This window comes from Anser cygnoides, chromosome 20 (assembly GCF_040182565.1).
Source record: "Anser cygnoides isolate HZ-2024a breed goose chromosome 20, Taihu_goose_T2T_genome, whole genome shotgun sequence".
Lineage (NCBI taxonomy): Eukaryota > Metazoa > Chordata > Aves > Anseriformes > Anatidae > Anser > Anser cygnoides.
In genome coordinates this window covers 5263927-5289668 of record NC_089892.1, presented here as the reverse complement: position 1 = coordinate 5289668, position 25742 = coordinate 5263927, and the positions used below count along the sequence as shown (strand labels likewise).

Sequence of the window (25742 nt, the reverse complement as noted above, 5' to 3'; positions counted from 1 at the left end):
ATACTTGGGCCTCGTCCTTGAGAGGAGTGGCAGTGTAGTAAAGCTATACGTGGAAGTTGTTTTTCCTGCAGGGAGAACAGGAGAGCGGATAGGTGGGTGGGGACTATACCGAGCCCGTGAGTAACGCTGTGTGATCGGTGGTCAGGAGAAATTAGAGGATTACCTGTCTTACGGTTCTGTTTTTTCTGTTGAGTTTTTATGGGATCTTCGAGATCCTTATGCATAAGGTGTTTTTAGGAGAGCAAGGAGTGACAGCAGAGAAAGTACCTGAATTTTGCGGCAAATTTGATGTCTTGCATGAATGATGGTCACGGTTGGTTTTTGTATCTGCGTACAAGTCTCTGTGCTATCTAATGCCTCCTCCTTTCTGTGTGTCAAAAGGCAAAGCAGCGGGTGGATGAAAATAAAGCCAGTCTGGGAGCAGTAAAGCTGCAAGAAACAGCATCCACAAACCAGATGAAGCCAGTGCGCACAGGAGCGATCAAACCTCAGGCAGTAAAAGTGGAGGAAAGCAAGGCCTAGGAGCACCTCTGATGCCCAGCTGGTCCTGAGAGGCACTGCAGCTAAGACTGGACCCCACTGGATCTCCTGATAACTTCACCAGACCTACTCCCCACCCCACACTGACTGACTGCAGTGACATCATCCAAGTCCTTCTTCCAACAAAGCAGTTTGAAACAGTGGATATGACATTGACCTGCTTGCTTTAAAACAAACCAACCGTGTGACTTAAGTGGCTCGAGCCTTTTCTTTTTTTTTTTTTTTTTTTTTTGCCCCATGCACAGGTAGCTGTGATAGCTCACTTGGCAAAGCCCATCCTTCTCCTTCCCTACTTCTGTCTAAGCAGAGTGGCAACTGGGGGAGAGGGGTTAGTTTGAGGTTTTTCATTTTAAAGGCAGCTGAGGTTTTTACAGAGAAAAAAAAGCTATATCCTTGTTTATAGCAGAACTTTTATATGTTCTATCACTTCCCCCCCCTTCTTTCTGCTTTCCCCATTCCTTCCAGAAAATAAGTCCATTGAACTAAAATTATGTTCTGCAAGAACCCTCCCTAGTTTTTATACATGGTTCTGTGCTATGCTTAGAATCAAGACTCCTAAACTGAGTTGGTTTAAGTGTTTTTTTCCCAGATGATCTAGCCTTTCAGATTAAGTGGAAAAAGAAAAAAGAAAACAACACAGGACAGTTACAGCATTCATTAATTTTTCAGTATTTTTGTTTTAAGCTAGAAGCAGTGCTTGCATTAGAAATCTGTACTAAAGGTATATAGCAAGTCAGTACATTAATCTTGAAACTTGCACCACTTTAATTGTAGCTTTGGGGTGCCTTGTGCACAACAAAATGTGGCATTTTCGTTTTAAGGAAAAGCACCAAAATTTCTGTTGCAAGCTCCTCTGGATCTATTTTTTTGTTTGTTTCAGATTTTATTTTAGTGACTGCCAAACATGCAGCGAAATGTAAATCATGGATTTACAAAACGTAAAATCTTCTAAGCGAAATCTCCTCATCGCACATGGGTCAGAAGAGTTGGCTAGCACCAACGGGTTTGTTCGGACTACTTTTTGTAGTTGTGATGCTCTCTTACGCTCCCTACCTTGGCCGCTCTAATTCTTCGTGTCTCCTGAGACTTGTTCTATATTGAGCTCATCCCTCGGGGCTGCTCTCCTAAGCTTTGTTCTTCTCCCTTTTCCCTTGGTCGGTCTTTCAGTTCCTGTCATGGCCTCTTGTAAAATTTGCATAGAAACGCATTAGTAAGGGAGCCCCTCTGCAAGGCAGCCTTTTTAGCACACTTGGAACCTCCTTTTTTCGGTTGGAAGCGCATGGTTACAGAGCCAGTTTGGAATCATCCTTTTGATCTCCTTCCCCAGGTGAACAGCAAAGGGTTCTTCAGTTTTGATGTAATTGCATATAGCACATACACAGTGTCACAACCTTACACTTCCTCACCAGTATTTGATGGTATATGAAAGGAGGGTCCCAGTGGGAGTGGGTTGGGTTTTTATTTCTTTGGTTATTTGGTTTTTGGTTTGTGTGCTGCGTGTGTATGTAGATTTTAGGATGGACTTGCAAGTTCCTGAAAGTGCTTGGAGTCCTTCAGCTGATGGTAGTCGTAAGTAAACTCAGCTACTTTCAGCTAACCTGGTTTGTGTTGTTTAGCTCTTTCAAAATGTGAAGTAGGCTGGTCACTCTGAAATGATGGAGAGAAAACTTCATTTCTGCAGTAGGTGATAGCTTGCTAACTGGTTGTGCCGTCAGCATCTGCTAGATGGCAGCAAGTCATTTGTTGGTGGTTCCAAAGAAGATATTTTGAACAAAGAATGTATTTGGGAAGGGATCTGAAAGGTGTTCTCGTTTCTTTTCTTGTTGCTTTTTTTCCCCCTTTCTGGGAAAGATCCTTCATAACTTTCTAGGGATGCATTTGAAGTTTTAAGCTAGGTATAAATAAGAATTTTATACAGTAGCTTTAAAAAGAGCTTAGAAACCTAAACTAACTTAGAAATAGTATGTTTCCTCTCCACAGGTGTCCCCATTGACTGTGGCAGAGAACCCGAAGGGAAAGGGATAGGATGGTACTTTTAAGGAAAAATAAGAGCTCTTTTTTTTCCTCATGTTTTATGGATTTTTAACTTCAGAGCAGTGTGTGCCAGAGTACCTCCCTAGAGTACAGGGTTTGAGATTAAGCGACAAATATTTCCTTAGCTTTCAGACATCTCCCAGACCTGCTTCCTCATCAGCTAGTCCTGCTCCCGACGTTTTCCAAAGATTGCTCCACTAGTAAGTCATCCCACCCCCTTTTTTATTTTCTTCCTTGGAATATCATGAACAACAGAACTGTCTTTTATTCTTTTTTTTATTATCCTCCTGCCCAGCTGGCCCTAGCTAATATCAGCTCAGAATCTATCTGTAATGGCTAAAGAGACTTATCCAGGCTCCCTTCTTCTCATCTCTTTCCTACCCTAAACACACTACTTAAGCTTTACAAAGACACTAACCTCTTTCCTCCCACCTACATGACTTTAAAATGGTCAAATGTGTTGGAGAAATTGGGTTATTGCTAGACGCAAGATATTGCAGTCCCTCTGGTGTAAATGCCATCAGAACTACAATACTTCCTGTTGAAAAAGGTCACCCTTCTTTCTAACTCCCCCCATCCTTCCCCCAACAGAATAAAACACTAGAATTTATTTATACGTATTTGATGTTGTAGGTCTAGGTGAAAAAGTAATTGTTTCACTGCTCTATTTATATATTATGTCTGAATTATTCTGTGCAGGAAAGGCCAAGAAATGCATGTGAGCTTCATTCCATTCCTCTCCTTTGCGTGACTGTCAGCTGCAGTTGGCAAGACGCTCTTTCACTTAATGGAGTTCTGTGTGTTGGAAAGCAGTTTTAGAGCCCAAATTTCTAAGGTGCAATATCCTTCTCTGGCGTGTATTTTTGTTTAAAGCTAGCTTGAGGTTACTGCATTTTGCAGTGCCCTTGAGTCGCAAGGAAGGTCTCTGATCCTCAAGGTGCAGAAATGCCAGGGGTGCTGGTACATTGATTAAAAGGTCAGCTTGGGGAAGAGGAGAATGGAGGTGTATTGGATGTTGAGGTGGTTTATAGGGGGATACTTCTGCTTGCCGTCTACTGCTGAAGGGTAGGGTCCTGATGATTTATTCCTTTGCGAGTTGCTTTTGCTTTTATTGGAAATCTGGTACTAAATTGCAGGCTCCTTCTGCTGGAAAGGTGCAGTGTGCAGTGGGAGGGAGAGGTGGGATCCGTATTTTCAGCAAAAAATGGTGAAGCAGAAATATTCAGAGGCTGACTTTGCTGCTTTTTGTGCAGATGAAGGTCTGAAGCACGTGCGTAACCAGCTCTATATGCAGTGATTCACGGCCTAGCAGCTGCATTCAGTGCTGCTTTCCTCTCCAGCTCAGCCTGCTTTTGGCTCTTGAGGAGAAAAAAAAAAAAAAAGAAAGAGTTAGGGGAAAAAAGCAAATGACAGGTGGAAGCAGCACAGTCACCAGTGAAACAGGTATTGTTGCTCTCATAATTCACTCCTGGCTCTGCCAGGTGACAGCTCTACAGTCAGTAGTCAGTCCCTCTGAATGTGTTTGCAGCCCATTGAACTCCACACGTGTTTGTGCTCATGCAGAGAGGCACTCCATTTAACAGTTTCCTTGCAAGAATGCTGCAAAGCTACAAGCTGCCCTGTGGTTCCTGTGTATTTATAGATATATATTAAAAAAGGAGCTTAGCATTTTTGCTATGTCTCACCTTCTGGCAGGCTACTATATTCACTTGAAGCGAGCACCACTGCATGCGAAGGTCTTGTTCTGTTGCATTCTGTTAACCTTCTGTTTTGCTTCTGACTAGTTAAGCACAGGTTAATTCCTTGTAGCGTGGGTTATTTTCGATGTACAGCAGCCTAGTTTCCTTCCAAGAAAGATGCACTCGTAAGAATTACCTTACGACAGGCATCGGGATACTTGGTCGCGGCCCGTCAGTAGGAAATGAGAATTTTGCTGAAGCAGACTGCTGGCTGTGATGTGACGGCAGCAGTCCACCCAAGGTTTTTTTTTTTTTAATGTTGTTTTGATCCAAAGACCACCACATTTTCCTAGTGGCCGTGGGCACCCTCTTGTGTTTGACGGGTCCCTGCTGGCTCAAGAGGGCTGCGGCCACCCCCGTGACCCTGGAATCACAGCAGCAGCAGCTCACCCTTTAGCATGTCTCAAGGCGTCATCCTTAGCTGGAATCCTTCCTCTGGTTCTGTATAAATTGCATTTGTTGTTTCTCAAGGGGATATTGTACTCCTTACAGCTTTTAACCTCATGACCTGTATAGTAAATCTTTTTTGGCCTTTCCTCTCTTTGTCTTTTCATGTAGACCAGATATTTGAAAGGGCAGACGATGGATAATTGTGTAACGTGCAACCTGTTTATATTTTTTGGAAACTTTTACTTGGACCGGAACTCGAACCACGGCATCACCAGGCCAGTTGCGGCACACTCTTTATCGCCCTTTTTCCTCGTTTCAGTACCTATTGTTTCTCCTTTCAAATATGTGATTGTATTAGCTCTTTCCATATGAAAGAATTCTCCTTATTTAAATAAAAAAAATAATAAAAAAAATAAAGCAGGTTATGCTTTCTCAAATTCTTAAGGCTTTCCTCTCGTTTTTTTGGGTAAAGGTTTTAAAGCAAATAGGGTTATTTTTAAGATGTTAAAGAAAAGAACGTAGCCCTGCCAGGACCCAGCGACGTGTCACGGCGTGCTTGTGTACCCTGCCAGGACCCAGCGAAGAGCCGCCATGACATTGCGGTCCATTCCCTGTAGGCAGGCGTTGCCATGGCAACGCGCGCGGCCGCTTTCCTGCTGCGTCCGACGTCACATCCGGCGGCGCGGCGCCGCTTACTAGGTGCGGAGGAGGGGGCCGCTGAGGGGGGCGGAGTCTCCTCGGGCCCGGCTCCCGGTGCCGCCGCCGCTTCCCCTGGGGGCCGGGGGCCGGGCTCCTGCCGCCCCCTCAGCTCCGTAAGGCTCGGGGGGGCTGGGGGCGAGGCCTGGCGGGGGCAGTGGCCGCGCTCCCCAGGGCTCGAGGTCGGGTCCCGTTGGTCCCATAGGGCTCGAGGGCTGCGTGTGGGGTCAGGGGGTGCCGTTCACTCAAGGGGGGGGCGAGGCCTGGGGCCTGCTGCCCCCCTCAGTCACAAGGCAGCACCTCTTACAGTGCTCCAGGAGGTGCAGGGACCCGGTGGGGGTGGTGCTGTGCTCTTGCGGGGAGCAGGGACTGGCCCGGAGCGGGGGCGTCCCCATCAGGGGGTCTTTGGGAGGGGGGGGGGCCTGCCTTTGTCCAGGGGTAGGCAGGGGGCGAGCCCAGCTTGGCGGGGGGCTTCTCACTGGTCCCCAGGGCGAGGCAGAGCTGACCAGCGCTTGTGTTTTGTAGGCAGCAAGGAACAACGGTGGCACCGCATCTGGCGGTGGCAGTATGCTCACGTCCTGCTTTGTTGGCCCCCCACCAAAGCCATGCAGAAGGATTCGTTCCGGTAACGTGCGGTGACAGAGAGGTGCGGAGGTGCAGCACGGATTCCTTACTGTTTCCTGACAGCATGCTTCGTTACAGTTTGCTCCTGCGCTCTGCGGCGCTCCCCCACTAGGCTGTGCTGCAGTCCTACATCCCCCTCGCAGGTAGCCTGCTTTTTAGCTGGAGGATGTTTGTGGGTTCTACTCCCCACCCACCAAGCAAATACACTCAGTTTATAAGGAAGTAACCATTTTTTATTTCTTTTTAAAGCTACCTGAGCAGTCTGGCGGCTGAGCACATGGCTTTCCTATCGCTAGCATCAGTGGGGCTTGGAGCTTTGCTCAGCACAAACAGCAGCAGAATATAGGCTCGAGTTAAGCTCTTGTGTTTCTGCAGAAGCAATGTAGGAATAAGCAAAATTTCCAGTTTAATACTGATGACAGAGAACTATATGAACGTAGAAGTAGGGCAGGTGAAAAGTTAGGTGTGTGTGGGCAGACAGTACTTTAGTAACTTCATTTTCAGAGTTACTACTGTAGGTATAGCAGAAAACACATGAATGTGGAAAAAAGACCTTCAGAAGATCAGTTACCATGAGCTGCTAGTAGCAGAAAGTCGTGCGTGCTTGTTGCGAACCAGCTTTTGAGCGAAATGGTGACTGCTGTGCTTCTCTCATTGTCCTTGAAGGTTTGGACAGACCTTTGACGGGATGTTGGGATTTCTGAAGAACCCAGTTGTGGTTACTGCGGAGATAAACGTGAACCTTGTGGCACTGACTGTGATGGGGTTAATAAGCCGGCTTTGGGGGCTTTCCTATCCCCGCGCTGTGGTGTGAGTAAAATAGCCTGCTTCCTACTTGACCAACACAGACTTTTGTTTTTTAAGCATTTGTGAGTAAGAATGGAAGCGTGGCAGAGCAGAGCTGGCCTGATGTCAGTCTCTGTGTGTAAAGTGATAGTGTCTCCCTAACAGAAACCCCTGAGGGGAAGGTAAGGGGGCCAAAGCTGTGGTGCTTCCTTATATTCTTAGCCTTCTGCCAGTGGATCAGTATTTCCTTCCCTAGACTCTCTGTAGCCAGGATACTTCTAGTTAGACTTAATGCATTTCTGTCTCTTGTGTTTCAGTTTTGATGAAGTGTATTATGGCCAATTCGTTTCCCTCTACATGAAGAGAATCTTCTTCGTCGATGACAGCGGCCCACCTTTTGGCCATATGCTGCTAGCTTTGGGAGGTAGGGTGCCTCCTGAAATTGAGAACTGCCTGCTGCTCAGGAAGAGAGAAGTGCTGGTTAGAAATGAGTTCTCAGATCCTCTCGCTGGGGAAGAAGCACAAGGCAGCTGAGAGATCCTGATGTAAAGAGAATTAGGATTTCCCTTATTTAGTATTGTTATAGGGCTATTGCATGAGCGCTGGGGAAGTGATGGAGCCATGTATCCATTACCTCATTGTTATCCACTCCTTTGGATGAAGAGGAAAGTAAGATGAGAATTGCTAGTGACCAGAAATAGTAGACAACAAGCAGAGTTTCAGGCCTGAGTTCCTTTCTGTAGCTGAGATATGCACAGCATAAGAGTGTCTGTATGGGAAGGAGGGATTAAATACACATGTCACTGTGTCAGTGAGAATTTGTTGTTCCCAGTTTATATTCTTCATGCTTCTGCACATTAGCAGTCACTGCTGCAGGCAAAACAGTACAAAAGAGGATCCTTTTGGAAAGAGGGCTTTCATGCATGGAGAAGCTGTGTGTTTGAGATGGTTCCAGGACCAGTTTAGCACCCATTTTTATACTTGTTTTGACACTGGAAATTCTGTATTGTTGCTTATGCTGTAGGTTACTTAGGAGGATTTGATGGAAACTTCTTATGGAACAGGATTGGAGCTGGTAAGAACAGATCTTCACTGTCTCATTCTTTTGGGGAAAAAAGCAGTATTTCAGCGGCTGATGGACTCCTTTTGCCTGACTAGTGGAAATAATATTTTATGTGACACCTTCAGTTCCTCTTGAAGTAGTGTTATGTTGGTCTCTAACAGAAATTCAAGACATTGTGATTCTATAGCACAGACTTTTAAAATCAGTTAAAATAGTTTAAGCAGTACAAGCCTGTCAATAGGGTACTCAAAGTAGAAATTAAGTTCAGCAACTTGTTGAATGTAGTTATAGTCCTAAGGAATTCCGTACTGATCAGGCTTCTCTGCAATTAATATCTTCCAAATCTGTGTGTGTGACTGTTATCTCTGATTTCAGAATATAGCATGAACGTTCCTGTTTGGTCCCTGCGACTCCTGCCGGCGCTGGCTGGTGCTCTCTGTATCCCTTTAGCATACCAGATCTTGGTAGAACTGCAGTTCTCCCACTGTGCCGCGCTTGGAGGCGCTCTTCTGATTCTCTTAGGTAAGTTTATTCCTTGGAACCCTGTTCTGCATTCATGGGGAGAACGGCCCTGACCTGTATCTGTCTCTGCTGTGCCTCTCTCGTCCTTAGAGCTCTGTGGCTGCCGTTCTGGGCTGAGACTTTATATAAGATACTGTTAGTTCCCTTCATTATTGAGCAAAGTGGGCAGCCTTAACAGCCTCACAGAAACCCACATTTCTTGCATCCAAGGAGTCCGGTACTCTGATCCTTAGAGGTTTATGGGACGAGTTACAACATAGTGGTTTATAACAGGAGGATGACCCCCACTTACAGTTGGAGCTCATCAAATTTCTTCATCTCCAAACTGCTTGTGGCATTTGCACTGTGATTTGACACTGTTCTGGTGTGTGTATCTCAGTTTTGTTTTTTTTTTTCTCTGAGATTTTGCTGGAAGATGCCTGAAAGGGAAAGAGCCTTTCATCAACCCTTTAGTGCTCTGGAGGAACTAGGAGAGGCTTCTAGCTAACTGTTGCTCTGGTTCTGGTTTGGGGAATCCTGCACAAAACAGTTCCTTGCAGTTCCCTTTCTTAAAGATTTGTCATCATGCCTGCTTGGGTCGCTGACTTGACTCTTGCTGCCATGAGAAGTGTCTGGATCTCCCAGCACTGATTTTCTTTGCCTTTGAAGGCAAGCACAGCAGCTTTATCTGCCTCTTGACAGACTCTGCTACTTGCCCATCTCTTTGTCTTTGGAGACGGTTATTGGCCATGTACTTTGTTCCTGCTGGAAGGTTTTTGTTCTTTTAACCCAACACCTCCCTGCTATAGCCAGTAGGATTGCATATGAATCGGCTGTCCTTGAAGGGGCAGGTCCTTCTGTTGCATAATGATGTTATTGTCTGACGTGGCACTTGCCTACCGATAAGTTTCTCTGCTTTTGTCTGTCTCTTTTCCAACAGAGAACTCTTTGATCACTCAGTCAAGGTTCATGCTCCTGGAATCCATATTGATTTTTTTTATCCTACTTGCGGTTTTGTCCTACCTGAAGTTCTACAATTTGCAAAGGCACAGGTAAAGCTGGATTGCCTCCCATCATTTTGGGTATTCCTGTGGTGACTCTTTGTCACAGACTGTGACAGTTTTAACTGGTAGCAAGGTTGTCATTTTATAATAAAAATAAAATCCCCTGGGAGCGCTCCTTTGCCCACACAGATTTTATATTGTAAAGTTTCCTTCTATCCACAGAAACACTGAGGATAATAGGATAATTTATGCTGCTTTGTTACCAATTACAGGCACTGAATCTAGGGATCTTTGTCTCTTCTTGTGATTTCACACGTTCTCTGATCCTTGCAGAGGTTAAACTAAAGTAATCTTTAGTGAAATAAAATCATCTGTAAACTGAGGCCAGCAAGTGACTTAATGCATTTCTTTTATTTTTAGTATCAGAAGGCAGGTAGTGTTCGGTGTTGCTTTTCAAAATACAGAGAGGTACGTTTAAGAACATCCTGTAGGTCAGGGCTGAGAGTTTGTGGCTTGGGAGGTTCAGAATGAGATACCTCTGAGCAGAGTAGGGAGTAGAGGAGGGTTTTTCAAGTCAAATGACCTAAATTCAGGATCCTAAGAATGTGCCCAGATATCACCTTAACATTGTTTTCTTTGTCCTTTTATTTAAGTTCCTTCTCTGCAAGTTGGTGGGTTTGGCTTCTGTTGACTGGAGTGGCTTGTTCTTGTGCAGTTGGGTAAGTGACGGCATGTCTGTCTGTCCTGCTGACTTTCCTGCCTGCCATCTGAGGTATTGGAGGGGCTTCAGATTTTCAAGATTCGTTCTTGGTGCTTTTCTGAGTGGACCTCTTTATGACTTTTGATGAGTTAGACTGTTTCTATAGAGAGGATGTCAATTTACAGCGAGCAATACTGGGCATAAGAAGGTCCAGGGAAGAGCAAAACATGTTTCTCATAGATAGCTTTATGTTTAAATTTAGCATCAGCATTTCACCTCTCCTTCATTGTTACCTGAAGCTTCAGTAAGTCAGAATTTATAGACCCTGTGCTTTGTGATCTGTCACCTTGTTATCAAGAGGTTTGTCTATGACTGCAGTTATTTAATGTAATGAGCAAACAAATGACATCATGTGGTGTTAAAGCCTTGAAGCTTATTGATGTTGTACCACGCTTGTCTTGAATCTAAGCCCTTGGACTTAAATGCATCCGGTTCAAGAGAAAGTTTGAACGTTTACATCATGCATTAAGTAATAGTAGTAAATCTGTGTAGTTTTTAAGCCTGTTCAGTTTTTATGTGCTCTCGTTTCAGAGTGAAATATATGGGCCTGTTTACCTATATGCTGCTCTTGGCCATCGCAGGACTCCACTTCTGGCACATGTTAGGAAACCAGAACTTGTCAAATGTAGGTGGTGCAACATGCAAAATATATTGTGTGTAACTTTTCAGAACAGGAGCCAGCTGGGTGCCTTGTGAGCCCTCAGATAACAATGCTCTCTGTAGCTGTTTTTTGCACTAACATTCTTTGTCATGCCTGCAAACCCTCATGCCATAAAACAGTTCTCTAGCTCAGTTGCTGGGGAAGATGGAGTTAAGTTTAAGAAAAACATGTATATAGGGCTGGCTTTTCTGCTCTTATCCATGTCTTGGTGATTTGTCGCTCAAAACCTGTAGTGTTTCACAGACCTCCTGCTGGCTCCAGTTCAATCCTCAACTGAAGTTATCCAGCTGTCCTCAGAGTTACAGCTGAGTGAGGGTGGTTGGGGAAACCTAAAAAAGGCAAACAAAACAAAAGAAATGAACGGGCATTTTTAGGATTTTTAATACCAGGAGCATGAAACTAGTGAGTTCTCTGTGTTCTTTTAGGTTTCCTTACTGTGCCATTTTCTAGCTAGGGGACTGGCCCTCATCATCATCCCCGTGGCAATGTACCTGTCCTTCTTCTATGTTCACTTGACTTTGCTGTATCGCTCTGGGCCTCATGACCAGATTATGACAAGTGCTTTCCAAGCCAGCTTAGAGGTAAATGAAGTCGTGAAACTAATTTTTTAGGGGAGAAGAGGGGGAGATGTGTCCTGTGTTCACAGTTAGAAGAAAGGTCTGCGTTCTTGTTCCTGTGATCCTGCACATTTGTTCCTTTTGTGTCATTTTACTACTTTGCTGCTGTAGTACTGCTTTAAGTTGAAGCAATGAGGACTGAAATCCTAATAGCAGATGAAAGGCTTTTCCCAGTGAACCAAGAACAATATGTTCAGTCTTCTGCTGAAGATTTGTCCTTTCCTACAGGAAACTCCACAGAAGGATACAGTGCTGAACTCTTAAGTGATGACTTTATAAACTAAAGGGGGATTGTATGATTTACAGTAGAAGAGTGTTTAGTCTGTCTCTTGAAATAGCATGGCTTTAGGGATATTTCCTAAGACCCCATAGAGGTTACAGGCTTTGATGTGTTTACTTTCTGGTGAGTATGGTGCTGCAAGATTTGATTTTCGTAGATAAAACCAGATGAGAAGGCATTATGCTAAGATACAACTATGTTAAAGTAAAAAGTGACTCTTAGTAGAATTTATACAGCCTCTGAATTGTTTCTGCTTCTTTCCACTTACCCTTTCCTTATGCTTCTCAGGGGGGGCTGGCTCGAATCACTCAGGGTCAGCCCTTAGAGGTGGCCTATGGCTCTCAGATCACTCTGCGGAACGTGTTGGGCAAGCCCATGCAGTGTTGGCTCCATTCTCACACGAATACTTACCCCATCAGGTGAGAAATCTGGTTGGTTCTGTACTGTTAGGGTGAAAGTATGGTTCTTCATCTGACAGTGCAGGTAAAGTGCAAATGCACAGATTCTCTGTGCTGTGTAGGAATGGAGCCAGTGATCCAGTGCTGGTTTGTGTAGCAGTGACTGTTGAGCACAGAGATGTACTGTTACATACGTGTTTTATTTTAACTTCTGTAAAGGTATGAGAATGGCCGAGGCAGTTCCCATCAGCAGCAGGTGACCTGCTATCCCTTCAAGGATGTGAACAACTGGTGGATTGTCAAAGATCCTGGAATGTGAGTATGCAAAATATTTAAATGCCAAGCTGCTGTAATCGTAGCTTCAATACGCTTCCAAAACCTAAACTGGGCACAAGTTGGACTGGATGTTAGTATTCTCTGTGTATGGATTTAGAGGCCATTTGTGGTCATGAGCAAGTAATTTCAGCCGCAGAGTTGGTAAGGGTGGCTGTTTGCAGTCCTTCTCAATACGTTAAAAGCATTACTGAGGACTCAGAAATTCTGTCTGAACTGCATCTGCCGGAACATGGGCTGTGCTGTGCACAAGGGGAACTTTAAAGAGTCATGAGGCTGATGGAACCCTTTAGGTGCTTTGCATGTAAGTGAAGTTCGGCTTTTTGAAGCATGGGAGCCATGGCATTAGAGTGTTTTGATGAATTTCATCAAACTTGAATGGGTCTCAGAAGACAAGAGAAATCACTTTTGCAGACTGAGTATTTCTTTGTATCAAAAGTGTGAGATGAGCTGTAGAATCTGCCACATCAGGAGAGATTCCAAGTGGGTGTCTGTGCCTGAGAGGGCTTGGTTTGTGCTAAAGTGTTTTGACATTGTAACTGTCAGGGAGGAGCAGGACTCTTTGTTCTTGCGGTTCTGCCAGTAAAAGCCCTTGTGTGATATCATTTTACACTGATCAAAAAGTTGCTTTTGTAGGTTTCTTACGTTGCTCTGGGAACTGTATAAACAGTCCTACCAAAAGGCCTTGCGTACCATTATAAATCATATCCACACTGGGGGGAAGTTTGTCCATACTGTAAAGCTTTCAAGTGGGGACCCTACCAGACTCCCTGTGAGATCCACAGAAACCCAGTATTTTCCTATCTTCAAACTCAGGACTCCCATGAACCCTGGAGGATGTGAAGTTCTTCTGTAGAATAACGAAGTATAGGCAGCAGTTAGGTGAACTGCAGTGTTCCCCCTTGCCAAAACATGCATTCGCCCTGTCCAGAAGCAAGATGAGAGCTTGGTCTCCGTGGTGGAAATGTTAGTCATTGATCTCTCTTGTGATCCTGCCAAAAGTGCCATCAGCTGTAGTAAGAACACCTGTCAGACCTCACTGAAGCACTTACTCATTTCACTGAGGCCCCCAAACAGCTGTTGGGTGGGAATAATCTGAAGTTGCTCCTAACTGACCTAGATTCAGACCACTGACATAATGGCTGGGGTGTCGGTATCCCAGCACTGATCCCCTGAGTCATTCTGCCCTTAACTTGCCTTTGCCATGATGAGCTTTCTTTCCATTCTGGTACAATCTACAAATTGTCTGGATTTCCCATCTTGCTGCCTGAATGTCAGTCCCTATCTGCAGCATCTTGACCTAACGCCTTGTGCATGACAAGGTTGCATTATTTAGAAAGAAGAATGTGACCACTTCCTCTTGTGTGTCACTTCACCAGGCAGCAGCTGGTGGTGAGTAACCCACCCCGTCCCGTCCGGCACGGACACATCGTGCAGCTGGTCCACGGCATCACGACTCGGTACCTCAACACGTGAGTCCTTCCCTTATCCTTTGCTCCGCCAAAACTTCTGGCTTATTCTGCTTTGTTGTGCTTCAGAATAACTGCTCGGGGTGAAGTGCAGTGACCCTTGCACATGTTACACACGTTGTTATTTGTGGATTCTTAAAATGGTGGGGCTAGGAAGGACCTCGCATGGTTAGCTACACAGGCCATCCCTGGGCCCCAGGGAAACAATGCCCTGTGCTTATTTATTTTTCTGCAGTTAATTTGACAATTGGATTGTCAAGTCAATTGTGTGTGTCACTGAATAAACCCTGGTCAGTGCCTGCTTGCTGTTTCTGGTCTTCTGTACTGGTGGCCTTTAGAGGGGCTAATGGTGGATTCAGCCTCGTTGACAATTGGTGATAATTCTCAGACTAAATACACAGTGTCTTTGGTGAGTCTTCATCCCTCCTCCTTCGCAGTATTTTGGCAGTATTTTGGGTGACTGTTAACACAAAGTCATGTAATGGCTCCACTGAATTTGGTGGCACACACCTGCACGTAGGGTGCGCTCTGAAAGTCAGGAGGATGTGTTGGAGAATTCTTTGTGCTGTGGCTCGTTGCCACAGATTCTTGGCTGTTTTGCAGAGGCTGCAGCATTGAAATGGTGCCCTGACTGCTGCCCAGAGCGAGTCAGCCTGTACTTGAATATCATGCACACCAGGAAGGGGGGCATCCTGAGTTTGGGCTTTTGCTGTGTCCCTTCCAAACCTAGTCTGTTCATTTCTGGAAACCCAAGTGAACAGCATCTCTGTTTGTCACAATCGGTGCTTGTTCTTCAGCCCAGGATGGCAGTTGTCTGCTGGCAGCTCTCGGTAACAGGGAGTGTTCTCCTTCAGCATAAACAGTGCAGTCTGTATGAATGGCTTACTTGGGTTATTTGCTTTATTACTGAATCTGCTCTAAGCCAATCCACTAACTTTATGTGTTTCTTTTTTTTTTTAAACGGTTTTGGAAAATAGTACTGGAGGATCTGTGAATGCTAATTTTTCTTGTCTTACAGGCATGATGTTGCTGCCCCTCTTAGCCCTCACTCCCAAGAAGTTTCCTGCTATATTGATTATAACGTCTCCATGCCAGCACAGAACCTCTGGAGAGTGGTGAGTAGTCAAAGGGAAGGGAGGAGCTCATTGTTTTCCAACAGAAACAGCTGAGACAAAATGCTAATCAGAAGTCATCTCACTGTTGTAGGAGATTGTAAATCGGGAGACTGACACAGATGTGTGGAAGACAATTCTGTCAGAAGTGAGGTTTGTTCATGTGAACACCTCTGCAGTGCTAAAGGTAAGTGGATTTATATTTATTTGCCTATAGCTTTTCCTCCATGAAACTCATAAACTCATGAACTACTAATCTCATTGCTCCAAAATGCGTAAACCACATAAGCCCAATAACAAAATAAATAAATAAATGAAAGGAAACAATAAACTTGCTCAATATGGTAAAAGGGCAGCATGTGTTTCAGGTGATTGTACTCATGGCTTCATTCTTTCACAGCATACAGAGCCGTCCTACTTCTGAGAAGGTTGTGATCACTGTACACAACCGAGCCTTAGATATGGCCTCAGAAATTGATGCTGAGTCTGTGTAGTATATGACAGCAGATGGAACAGTGAAGGATCTCTTCTCAAAGCTTGCCAGAATCACTGACTTTATGGCTGTAGCATTTGTTCAAACGGTATTGCATGGTGACTCTTCACATACTTCCTAGCTGTGATCAGCTGCTCAGTCAGGGCCTAGGAACTTCCAGCCTGGGGTTCAGATTGGCAGGACTGTTAAGTTTAAAATCGTCTTTCACTTTCAGCTCAGTGGAGCATCTTTACCTGAGTGGGGATACCGGCAGCTAGAGGTGGTTGGAGAGAAGCTGTCCAAAGGCTACCACCAGAGCATGGTGTGGAATGTGGAAGAGCACAGATATGGGAAAAGTACGTCTCAGCCATGTTCTCTAAGCTGATGTCTGTGACTAAGGCAGGGGCTTCCTGCAGTGGGGCATTGGTGGAAGGGCTCAGTCTGGTGGAATTAACTTCTGTGGGGATATTCTCAGGATCACTGACACGGGGATGTCCACACTCAGACATAGTGGGTCTGGACAGCCGTTCAGTGGGCTTTGATTCTACCACAATGTCAGAATCTTTACAAGTCTCCTCAGATAGCTCCCATAAATGTAGTGCTGAAGTCCTCCTGGAGTGTGAGGAGCTAAGGGTGTATCACATGGGTGTTCCCCTTTCTAGGTTTCTAGCTGTTACGTTATTTCTGAGACATAGTGTTTTCTTCCAGGCCAAGAGCAAAAAGAGAGGGAAGTAGAACTCCATTCTCCCACACAGATGGACATAAGTAAAAACCTCAGCTTCATGGCAAAGTTCACAGAATTACAGGTGAACGTTTTCCTATTCCCTTCATCCTTTCTTCTGTTGCAGTAACCAAAGCATTTCTGCAGACTCTGAGCCTGAGAATTCCTTGGTTCTTCCTTGCTGATAGAGTAGTTTGGCTTCCTCGCTGAAAAAAAAAAGAAATTATGAATGCACTTGGGCATTAGATGACAGCACAACTGTCATCTGCTGTTAGAAGTGTGTACAAAAAGAAAAGAGGGGAGGAGCAGTTGGGCATGCTAAGTTCTCTGAAGCTGACCTGCAGCATTGTGTTGTGTGTGGTCAGTAGTCTCGATGCCCCTTACTAACATTTCAGAAATTCACTAAGAAAAGTTCATTATATAAGAACAAATAAAAGAGTTTTATGGATAAATATCCAGTAAGAAATATGAAAAATATTTCTCCAATCTCAGGTTAAGAACTTACCATCTTACATCTGAAGTTGTTCATCTCTGCCTGCTGTCTCAGTCATCATTCTAATTCCGAAAGCCTTCTGTTTACTTTTTGTTAGTGGAAGATACTCACACTGAAAAATGAAGACACGGAACATAAGTACAGCTCCTCTGCTCTTGACTGGATCACAATGGATACAAATATTGCCTACTGGCTACACCCGACCTCTGGTGTAAGTACAAGAGGTGGGAGTAAATGCGAACCTGGTGAAGGAAGCAGACTTCAGTGCTGATACGTACTCAAGTATGAGTGAGAGCAGGGTTGCAGTTCCAGCCAAGGAGGTGGTCCAGGATGGACACCTTACTGTGTCAAGAATTTTTAACATTTCAAAGCAAACATTCTTTTTCTGAGGGGTGGGAACATATGTTTTTTGTTTGTTTGTTTGTCTTGTGATACAACTATGACCGTGATTTATTTTAATGAAATCGTGTCATCTTGCACTTTCTTTAAAAAGGAAAACTTCACTTTAATAGTTTCCATTACTAATTCCATTTAGAAGAAGAGTTCATTTCCAATAGCATCTTTTAACTCCTGTACATCACCAAAGAGTCTTAAAGCGGCAAAGTTTATCTGCTTGCTTCATTTCAGGAAAGATCAGACTACTAGCCAGGCACGTGCTGAAGTTTAATTTAGCAAGTATGTGTAGGTAATATTTGAACTTACCTAAAAGAACTGCAGCATGTTCCTTCTTCTGGCTTAGACCATCTTCTGTCCAACAGGCCCAGATCCATCTCCTTGGGAATGTTCTCACCTGGGCTTCAGCTAACGTCGCTGCTGTGATCTATGTGTGTCTGTCCCTGTGGTACTTGGTACGACGACGGAGAAAAATTTATGACATTCCTGAAGGTCTGACTCCATTGGGGGTGGCTCTTGGTCTATTAAACTTTAATGGACCCAAAGCCACATTTTTTTTTCAACTATGTGCTTGGCAATTACCTTTTCCTGCCCTTTAACTCTGACATCTTTATTTGTGACACACAAAAGTATAAAGCATCCCCTTTTTTCCCCTACAGCCAGCATAGTATTTGAGTCATTCCCTGGACATAAAAAAGCTCCAGGCATCAGATTTGGATTCTACTGAGATCTTTTGTGCCAGATATAAAAATAATAGAGATAGATACTGGCTGTATGGGGAGGGATTTATTTTAGATACGGTATTTCCAACAGAGGTTCCATCTCCTCCATGTGGCCAGGCAGTTTTATGCTGACCCTTCTGGCGGTATATTCTGTTGACATGCTGTGATACTGCTTCATGTTGGCAGTACTCTGTCTTGATGGGTATGTCATAAAGGCATGGAAAAAGAATTGTAGCCATTCCCCTCAGTTTAAGTGTGGTAAAGTTAAAGGTCATATTAGCACAAGCTATTAAAAAAAAAGGCAAAAATAAACACACTGTGAATGGATGGCCTTTTATTTTCTTCAAAACTTTATTTTAAAGAAACTTTTAGAAAAAACCTTTAATTTCCAGGGCCTGTGCTTTGAGATGATACAAGTCAGAGATGTTCTCCTGTCTCCCACAGATGCATGGCAGCTGTGGGTATCAGCTGGGGAGATCTGTGTAGGAGGCTGGGCAGTGAATTACCTGCCCTTCTTCCTGATGGAGAAGACACTTTTCCTGTACCACTACTTGCCTGCCCTCACCTTCCAGATTCTCCTGATTCCCATTGTATTACAGCATCTCAGTGATTATCTCTGCAGGTATTTCATTTTTACAGATACACAATTGACATGTCTTTTCTCCAGGGTTGGCACCTTGGCAAGCTGCTGCAGGAAAGCAGTGGGTTTTTGTGTTTTTTTTGTGTGTGTGTGTGTGTGTTTTTTTTTCCCCCAGCACTGGCATTTTCCTTTAGAAACAATAAGCAATATTTATGTCTTCCTTTTGGACAGAGCATTCAGCTAGCTTTGATGTAACTTGACCGCTCTTTTCTTCTCTCATCCCAGATCACTGCTTTCTAAGACCATGTTCAGAGCACTGATCGTAGCCTGGTTCTCCTCAGTGTACCTCGTCTACTGCACATTCAGCCCTGTGACCTACGGGGAGCCCTCCCTGTCTGTTGCTGAACTCAAGGACTTGCGCTGGAAGGACAGCTGGAACATCCTTATCCGAAAACAGTAACGCTGATGGTCTTGTTACAGGCAAAAGGGAAGCACACCTTTTATGCAAAGCCAGGGATGTGTTGTTCGTATTGGACGTTTTTTTTTTTTTTTTTTTTAAAGGCTGGTCAAATAATTGCTAGTAATCTGCATCTAATTAGAAAAAAATCTTTTATTAAATACTATTACAGACAGTAGCTCTCCCTTCCCCCCATCCCTCTGTGTCTGAAGGGTGTGGATTTCAGTCAACAATAAGTTATCAGTATCCCTTTGCAGATCCTTTGCTGAGAAAAGTGCATTGTAAGGGGTTTTCCTCTTTTCTGGGAGTATGGTGATGGTTTCTTGCTCTGTGTTGCACTTGGGGCCATTTTTTATGTTTCCCACCACCAATACACTTTGGTCTGCAATTTGTTGTTGCAACAGAAGTCCCTATAAACAGCCACTCCTCATGTTCTGTTCTCTTTGTTACTCCTGGGTTTTGCCAGCTCCAAAGTCCACATTTTTAACTATCAGTAATAAGTGCTACATTCTTCAGCATCGTACCATGCCTGTATTCCTCTACTGCATATTCTGTGCCCCCACGTTCAGTGCCTTTGCTCTCAGCTGCATGATGATCCGTTTCTCTACACTAAGGTAAGATTATAAATAGGTCGTTTTGCAGAGAATGTGTTAACTTTCTCTATGTATAATCATGCAGCATGACCATCATTTTTATACTGTTAAGCAAAAGTAAGATAAATTGGGCATTAGAAAATTGCTGTTAAAGCTAAACAAGCTAAAGCAAGGTTCCAGGGCAAGCCACGAAGTCAGACAAAGCCAAATATATCCAGAGGCCTTGCAGCCCTTTTATTAACACCTATGGCCTGCTATTAGCAGCAGCAGTGTATTTGATCTGAGCTACAGGGTTACACCTCAGATCTCACTGGGAGAAGAACTCTGAGCAAGGTAAACTAATCATGCAGGAAAGCTGCTCTAACATGTGCATCTGTTCAGGGTAAAACGGTGTAAGTAACGCAGCCCACGCCCTAACTTGCAGCAGCAGGGGAATTCATAAAGTAGCAGAAAGTGCAAATTAAGGACTGTGGGGTGGCTTTTCATGGGGGGGGGGGATATGTAATAGCATGTACATGGACATGCATTCACTGAGAGACACAGTACTGGTGCCACAGTTGTGGGGTTGGTGTTTTGTTTTTTTATTTTGGCTGCAGCAGCAGGCTCTTGCACTCGAGATCAAAGCTGACCAAGAACATCAGTCCTAGACAGACCATCGTGCTTTTTACTGTAGAGTTCCTTACTGCCCTATTACTGCCCTAACAGGTGCTGTTCAAGGCTGCCTTGATCTTCTCCCCGTGAAGAAGTTACAATCAAACACCTGTCATTTGAAGTAAGATTTAGTGACTATTTAAAGCTGCACTAATAGCTAGTGCTTCAGTGCAGTCTCTCATGCTCTGTCACTCTGACCTAAACAGCACCCAGTAGCCATTAGGAAATAGCCTTCTCTTGAGCATTAAATTTTTGTAATGCTGAAGTGTGGTGCTCACTAGATAACCGGCCTTTACTGACATCCAGCGCTGACGACACCAGGACATGCTGACTGCCGTTCTTATTTTTTTTCCTCTAAAGCTTCAGCCAATACAGAACTACAGTAATTGAGTCAATGTGAGAAAGAGCTGTTGAATGTAATAGCATCTCCAGACGTGTTCCTTTTTGTACATTGCTGCTGGTGGAATAGATGTAGCACAGTAACACTTTTTATATAAAATGGTCATTTCTGTTCACTGTTTATTCATTTCTTTATTAGCCAAAGTAACACATCCACAAACAATACAGCCAGACTCCAGTTTAGAAAAAACTATAATCAAATATGAAAAAAATTCCTTTTCCTAACATTTTCCCCTCAACCCATTTTTAAAATCACTCTAAGTACTGATTCGAGAAGGATACAAGGGCATTTTCAATGGCCCAACTTCATTTCAGATTTTTTTTCCCAGAAACTTTATATTGCTGCAGTATCACTTATTTGGGGGTAAACTGCAGTAACTTGGCTGTCAGTGTTTACACCACCAGCTTCTTGTCTGGTTTATGCTGATGGTAGTGGTGGGGTTTTTTTGTGTGCATTGTTAGAAAACCAGAACATTCGTGAGTTTAGTCACCGTGACTGTATATGACAGTAGAAACGTCCAGCCAGCTGTTGTGCCATCAGAAGGAGGGTCTTGCAATTCACAGCTTTCCCCCTTGCCAATTTTACCACCCAGCTCTGGAAGCGGACGGATTCCGCCCAGCAGAATCTGCAACCAGCAGTACAGAAATGCCCTAAACGACACTAATACTGACAAGGTCAGGTTTCTGTTTCCATGAGCAACTCAATCCAGTTGGAGCTCATACGTTCACTAACATTCAAGGGTACAAAAATTGAAACCTCTGCATACAGCGCAGCAAGGTTCAGGAGCTTATCCTGAAGGTATCACTTAGGAATGAGAATCACACCACTTCTTGGGCCTGTCCTCTCAAAGAGCTGCAAGTCTCTATTTGTCCCAGACTGGCTCTGTTTTATCCTGGGGGAGAGATTACCCTACAGGTGAGTTCCTGCCCCCACAAGCCACTACAGGTTACAAAGGAGGCTGGCCAGCAGGAGAGCAGTGCCAGAACTCAAGGTCCCAAGCAAGGTGGAGAAGAGTAAGGACTGCACCTGCTTGTGTGAATTAAGAGGGTGTGATCTAGTCTGGGAAAAAGAGACTGTTGAGGCAGCTGATCTTCCTGCTAAGAAACAGCAGCATCAGGGAATGGGGCATCTTGCTAAATACCTGGAAGCATTCACCTTTCACGTGAGGCTTCAGCAATAGATTCCATTTTGAAAATTAAAAAATAAGAAGGCAGGCAGAACTGTCTTTAGCCAGTTCATTGAGTAACAGACCAGATCTCTCAGGGAGACAGGGGAGGGGTTTTTGAGGGGAGAGGGGCAGTAGTCCAACTCCTTCCTCTTCTCTCCGAACGAAGTTTCGCACCAGCAGCCCCCCCTGCTGCTATGATAATTTAAAGGGCACTTCACCAACCGCTTTGTTGAAGTCTTTCTTTCCCAAAGTTGTCTTCAGTGCTGGTGTGGACCAGAGGCAAAGCCTTCGGGCTGACCGGTTAGTGCGGACGGCTGCTGGACTCCAGGTGGGACCGCTTGCCAGCTGCCAGCACGTTGCTGCTCTCTGCTTGCTCAGGGAACGGGCGCTTGTAGGTCCGACCGTGGCCGTTCATTGCCCCTCGCTGCCACTTGCAGATGTCTCCGTTTAGGATGTCTTGAATGTGCTGCACTATGAGGTTTATAGCAACTGCAGAGAGGAATGGGAAATACAGGACAGGTGTAGGCTTTCTTGGCCGAACTATCTAGAAAATGCGGAGCATCCAGCCCTGTCCAACTCAAGTTTTAACAACCAGCCCTTAAATGAAGCTATGCTGACCCTCTGCAGTGAGGTCAGATCTTAGCAGGGACCAGCAATTCCAGCATCAGCTTTAGAACTGGTGTCCTGTTCTGCATCTCCAATTCCTTATCGCTTGTTCCAGCCCTCCATAGCCTGAGCAGCTGATAACCCAGGTCAGGCTCTGAGCAGCTCTCTCCCCACCAGCAAAACACTGCACGCTTAAAAGCATGAAAACAAGGCAGGGGTGTGCCGTGTGCTCTCCCCAGCCCCATACGTGGGCTCCCCAGAGAAATCAGGCAGAGAACTGAACTCCCTCTTACCCATATTGTCAACTCCTCGGGGGATGATCACATCTGCATACTTCTTCGTCTGCAAAACAGCAATGGTGATGGAGACCATTAATGGGGAAAGGCGGTTTTATTCTAAAAAGAAATTGCTAAAACTAGAAACTGAGCGCAAAGATGGAGGTTTTATGCTCTGGTGTTGTAAGTTAAAGCTCTCTGCCACGGTAATTTAGAAGTTATGCTGGGTACCATACAGCAGATTTAAGGCTTGATCTGACTGTCCCTTTGTAGTTAATCACCAGGAAGAAGCAGTAGCCCAAGTGTGGGGGGTACTTGCATTTACACTTCAGAAGAGTATGCTGTCACATCGAGGCTGAAGTCTGTTTAAGAGTTGGATCTAATCAGCATTTCACAGGCCATTGCCAAATCTCTGCTGAGAGCCAAGGTACCCAGTGCACGTGTGAAATTCCTTCCTGCCTCTGATGGCATTTCATTGATTTTTACCATCCACACGGCCCCTGCTTTTCGATTTTTTTCCTACTTATAAAAAGGCTGGTAAATTCATCAATTCTAATAAAAGTATTTTACAAATCCCAGCATTGCCTTGATCTAACCTGAGCTAGTCTTTTCCATCGTATTTTATCCACATACAGGATTTTGTCCTCAAAGGGTTTTTACAAATTAATTTGGTTATGTGAGCACCTGAATTGGTTTCCAGCAGACTCTCAACAGGGAACAGTGGAGAAAATCAGAGGCGGACCATTACAGAGTTATAAAGTCTGCCTGTTACACCACACAACGCAAAACCAATCTCTTCTTTCTTTCTGCAAGACCTAGGAATAAATGCGTAGAGGGAGTTTTCCCAGTCAAAGGGACCTATGCTAAAACAGCCATTGTGGCGAGCAGTGAGGAAACGTGCCTAGCTGCTGGAGATTTCCGTGGTGCTTACAGGGAGAAGGGACATAGATGAGGCAGAGGGCAAAGCATAGAACTCACTCATGAAATACAAATACCAAAAGCTGTTGCCACTGCTGCTGCATCTATGGTTCAGCTAATCCCCAGGCGACCCCATTCCTTCTTTCCCCGGAAATGATAAATCAAGTTAGCAAGACATTTAGTACCGGTAAACAGAACTCCTCAAAGGCAGGTTTGACGAACGTGGTGTACTGGGTGAGGATCTGCTCAAGGTCCCTCCCGCGTTTCATATCTCGCAGAACTAGAACAGGAAAATAAAATAAAAAAACATGAGTTTTACCACATGCATGTGGAGGGATGAGGAACACCAGCAGAAGCAGGCTGATGCTGCCTCTGACAGCAGTGCCATACCTCTGCGGGACAGCCTGACGTCGGAATCTGTGTCCACAAAGAGCCGGAGATGGAACATGTCCCGAATGTCTTGGTTGTAGAAAACCAGGATCCCCTCAAAGAGAACGACGTCAGCAGGATAAACCATAGTCGTCTCCGCCAGCCTGCCATGAAAAAAATACCCAGAGCACGCTGTTACATGGGGCCTGCACCACACTGAGCAGTCTGTCCCACCTGTGCCTGGGGATACCAGCACACAAGGCAGGGAGTGCACCAAACTGGAACCTACCTAGAATGGGTCACGAAGTCGTAGGTGGGTACCTCGACTGCCTTCCCCTCAACAATATTTTTCAGGGTTGTGTGCATCAAGTCATTATCAAAAGCATCTGCAAGAGGAAGGTTTAAAAGAGGAAGTTCAGATGCCGCTACATCAAGTGCTCTGCTCAGATTTCCTAGACCCGTAGGAAAAGCATGTTGTCCAGTATTACACTAGGAAAAAAGGAACTCGCACCTTATTTTTTCCTACCAGCAGCAGTCTGACACCCCCCACCCAAATTGCAATTGTTATATTTGGTTACAGAGATGAGGAAGAGAGAATTTGCTGTTCTCAAGAAACTACAATACACTTAATTTAAAAATCCAAATGTAAAGTTGTTAATTGTGTGATTTTACTCAGTAATTGCATAATTTTGTGCACCTCTGTTAGCTGAAAGTAGTTTAGAAAACCTCAGACATTTGTAACACTTTTCAAGAGCATTATGCACCCTGTTGAACCTACAGCAGGCACAAGGCTTCAGCCAAGGGCAGATCATCCTTTCATTTGCAATTAGCAGCGTGCCCCAGAGCAAAGAGAGCAGTTGTTTATGTGGACAAGAAATACCAGGAAAGAATTTGGGAGTCTCTGTGGTTTACTACGGAACCTTTCAACAGCTGCAAACAAGTTGACAAGAGCATCACGCAGGCCTGGACGCTCTCCACCTCCCCTACACTGCTCCGTGCATAGGGGCAGTTAAGGGCACTAACTACCCGCAGCAACTTCCGAGGTCTCACAGAACCGGCACCTACACTCGAAACACAAACCAGTGTTTTGGCGGGGGAGAACGCACTTCTGTCCCCTCGTACGCCTCCGGCGCTTCTCGCTGACCGCGAGCCCTTCAAGCATCAGCTGGCCTCCAACCAGCCCAGCCACGTCTCAGCTCCCTTTGGGAAAACCGAGGCTCGGAGGCAGGGAGGAGGCTGCGCAGGTGCAGCTATAACCAAACGCCGACCCCGTAACACCCCCGGCCCCATAAGGGAGCTCCCGGACCCCCCCCAGACCCACCGGGGGTCTCTGCGCAGCCCCAGGCCAAGCCCCCCGCCAGCCCAGCGCCCCCCCCCGCCACACGCCTCACCGGGGTGGTCGAAGTTGTACTGGCCCTTGAGCGCCTTGGCCTTCTGCTCGGCGCTGAGCGCCTTGTAGAAGCGGTCCTGGCTGAGGATCACCACCTGCCGCTGCCGCTGGTCCACCTCGTTCTGCCCCAGCAGCTCCATGATCTTCTCGCACACTGTGGACTGAGAGAGGCGGCTGGGGGTGGGGGGGGCACCGGGACGGGGCTGGGGGGGCCGCCCGCCGCCCCTAACCCGCCCCCCCCCCCCCCCCCCGCCCGGTGCCGCCTCTCACCTTGCCGCTGGCGGTGCCGCCGCTGACGCCGATGAGGAACGGCTTCGGGTGCGGCCGCTCCGGCTCCGCGCCGCCGCCACCGCCGCCAGGCCCAGAGCCGAGGCCGCCACCGGCGGACGCCATGGCGGGGGGACGGGGCGCGGGGCACGCCGGGAGATGTAGTCCGGGGGGGGGGGAGGGCACCTACAGCGGGGCGGGGCGGGAGGCGCGGGGGGGGCACGGGGTGCGCGCGGGGGGGGGGGGAGCGGCGCGTGCCC

General features: G+C 45.7%; 3 protein-coding genes across 22 annotated transcripts in view; 2 read left to right on the top strand and 1 right to left on the bottom strand.

Moving 5' to 3' along the window:
* PRRC2B (proline rich coiled-coil 2B) overlaps positions 1-5140 on the top strand; it is a 49978-nt gene extending 44838 nt beyond the window's left edge. For all 12 annotated transcript variants that reach the window (XM_066980794.1, XM_066980795.1, XM_048051758.2 and 9 more), the window contains one exon: positions 382-5140. In XM_066980794.1, the coding sequence (XP_066836895.1) occupies positions 382-522 (141 nt within the window). In that variant the 3' untranslated portion in view covers positions 523-5140. The remainder of the gene's footprint in view (positions 1-381) is intronic.
* Positions 5141-5302: 162 nt separating this feature from the next.
* POMT1 (protein O-mannosyltransferase 1) lies at positions 5303-20604 on the top strand. 9 transcript variants are annotated; one of them, XR_007159378.2, is made up of 22 exons: positions 5385-5515; positions 5925-6166; positions 6690-6833; positions 7127-7233; positions 7834-7884; positions 8248-8394; positions 9314-9425; positions 10031-10096; positions 10669-10762; positions 11224-11379; positions 11984-12114; positions 12313-12408; positions 13806-13898; positions 14914-15010; positions 15102-15194; positions 15715-15835; positions 16188-16285; positions 16791-16904; positions 17452-17578; positions 18253-18430; positions 18674-19459; positions 20144-20604. XR_007159378.2 is itself a non-coding variant. In XM_048051943.2 (21 exons), the coding sequence occupies exons 3-21, from the start codon at positions 6712-6714 to the stop codon at positions 18846-18848; spliced, it is 2178 nt and encodes a 725-aa protein (XP_047907900.1). In that variant the 5' UTR covers positions 5303-5402; positions 5925-6045; positions 6690-6711; the 3' UTR covers positions 18849-20604. The 9 variants fall into 9 exon arrangements, 8 of the variants coding, with proteins under 8 accessions (XP_047907900.1, XP_047907863.1, XP_047907884.1 ...); XM_048051943.2 differs by having other exon boundaries at positions 5303-5402; positions 5925-6045; positions 18674-20604; XM_048051906.2 differs by having other exon boundaries at positions 5925-6045; positions 18674-20604.
* UCK1 (uridine-cytidine kinase 1) lies at positions 20591-25644 on the bottom strand. Its single transcript, XM_066980807.1, has 7 exons — positions 25486-25644; positions 25217-25376; positions 24115-24211; positions 23847-23989; positions 23642-23736; positions 22557-22605; positions 20591-22146 (listed from the first exon to the last, which is right to left on the bottom strand). Exons 1-7 carry the CDS (start codon positions 25606-25608, stop codon positions 21959-21961), a joined length of 855 nt encoding a protein of 284 aa, XP_066836908.1. The 5' UTR covers positions 25609-25644; the 3' UTR covers positions 20591-21958.
* Positions 25645-25742: the final 98 nt, after the last annotated feature.

Coding starts and splice junctions, on each gene's coding strand:
- POMT1 (XM_048051943.2), top strand. CDS start 6,712: ATGTTGGGATTTCTGAAGAACCCAGTTGTGGTTACTGCGGAGATAAAC. Junction 10,097..10,668: donor GCTTGTTCTTGTGCAGTTGG/GTAAGTGACGGC, acceptor CTCTCGTTTCAG/AGTGAAATATATGGGCCTGT. Junction 12,409..13,805: donor ATTGTCAAAGATCCTGGAAT/GTGAGTATGCAA, acceptor TCACTTCACCAG/GCAGCAGCTGGTGGTGAGTA.
- UCK1 (XM_066980807.1), bottom strand. CDS start 25,608: ATGGCGTCCGCCGGTGGCGGCCTCGGCTCTGGGCCTGGCGGCGGTGGC. Junction 23,990..24,114: donor GACTTCGTGACCCATTCTAG/GTAGGTTCCAGT, acceptor TTTTCATGGCAG/GCTGGCGGAGACGACTATGG. Junction 22,147..22,556: donor CCGAGGAGTTGACAATATGG/GTAAGAGGGAGT, acceptor TCCTCTCTGCAG/TTGCTATAAACCTCATAGTG.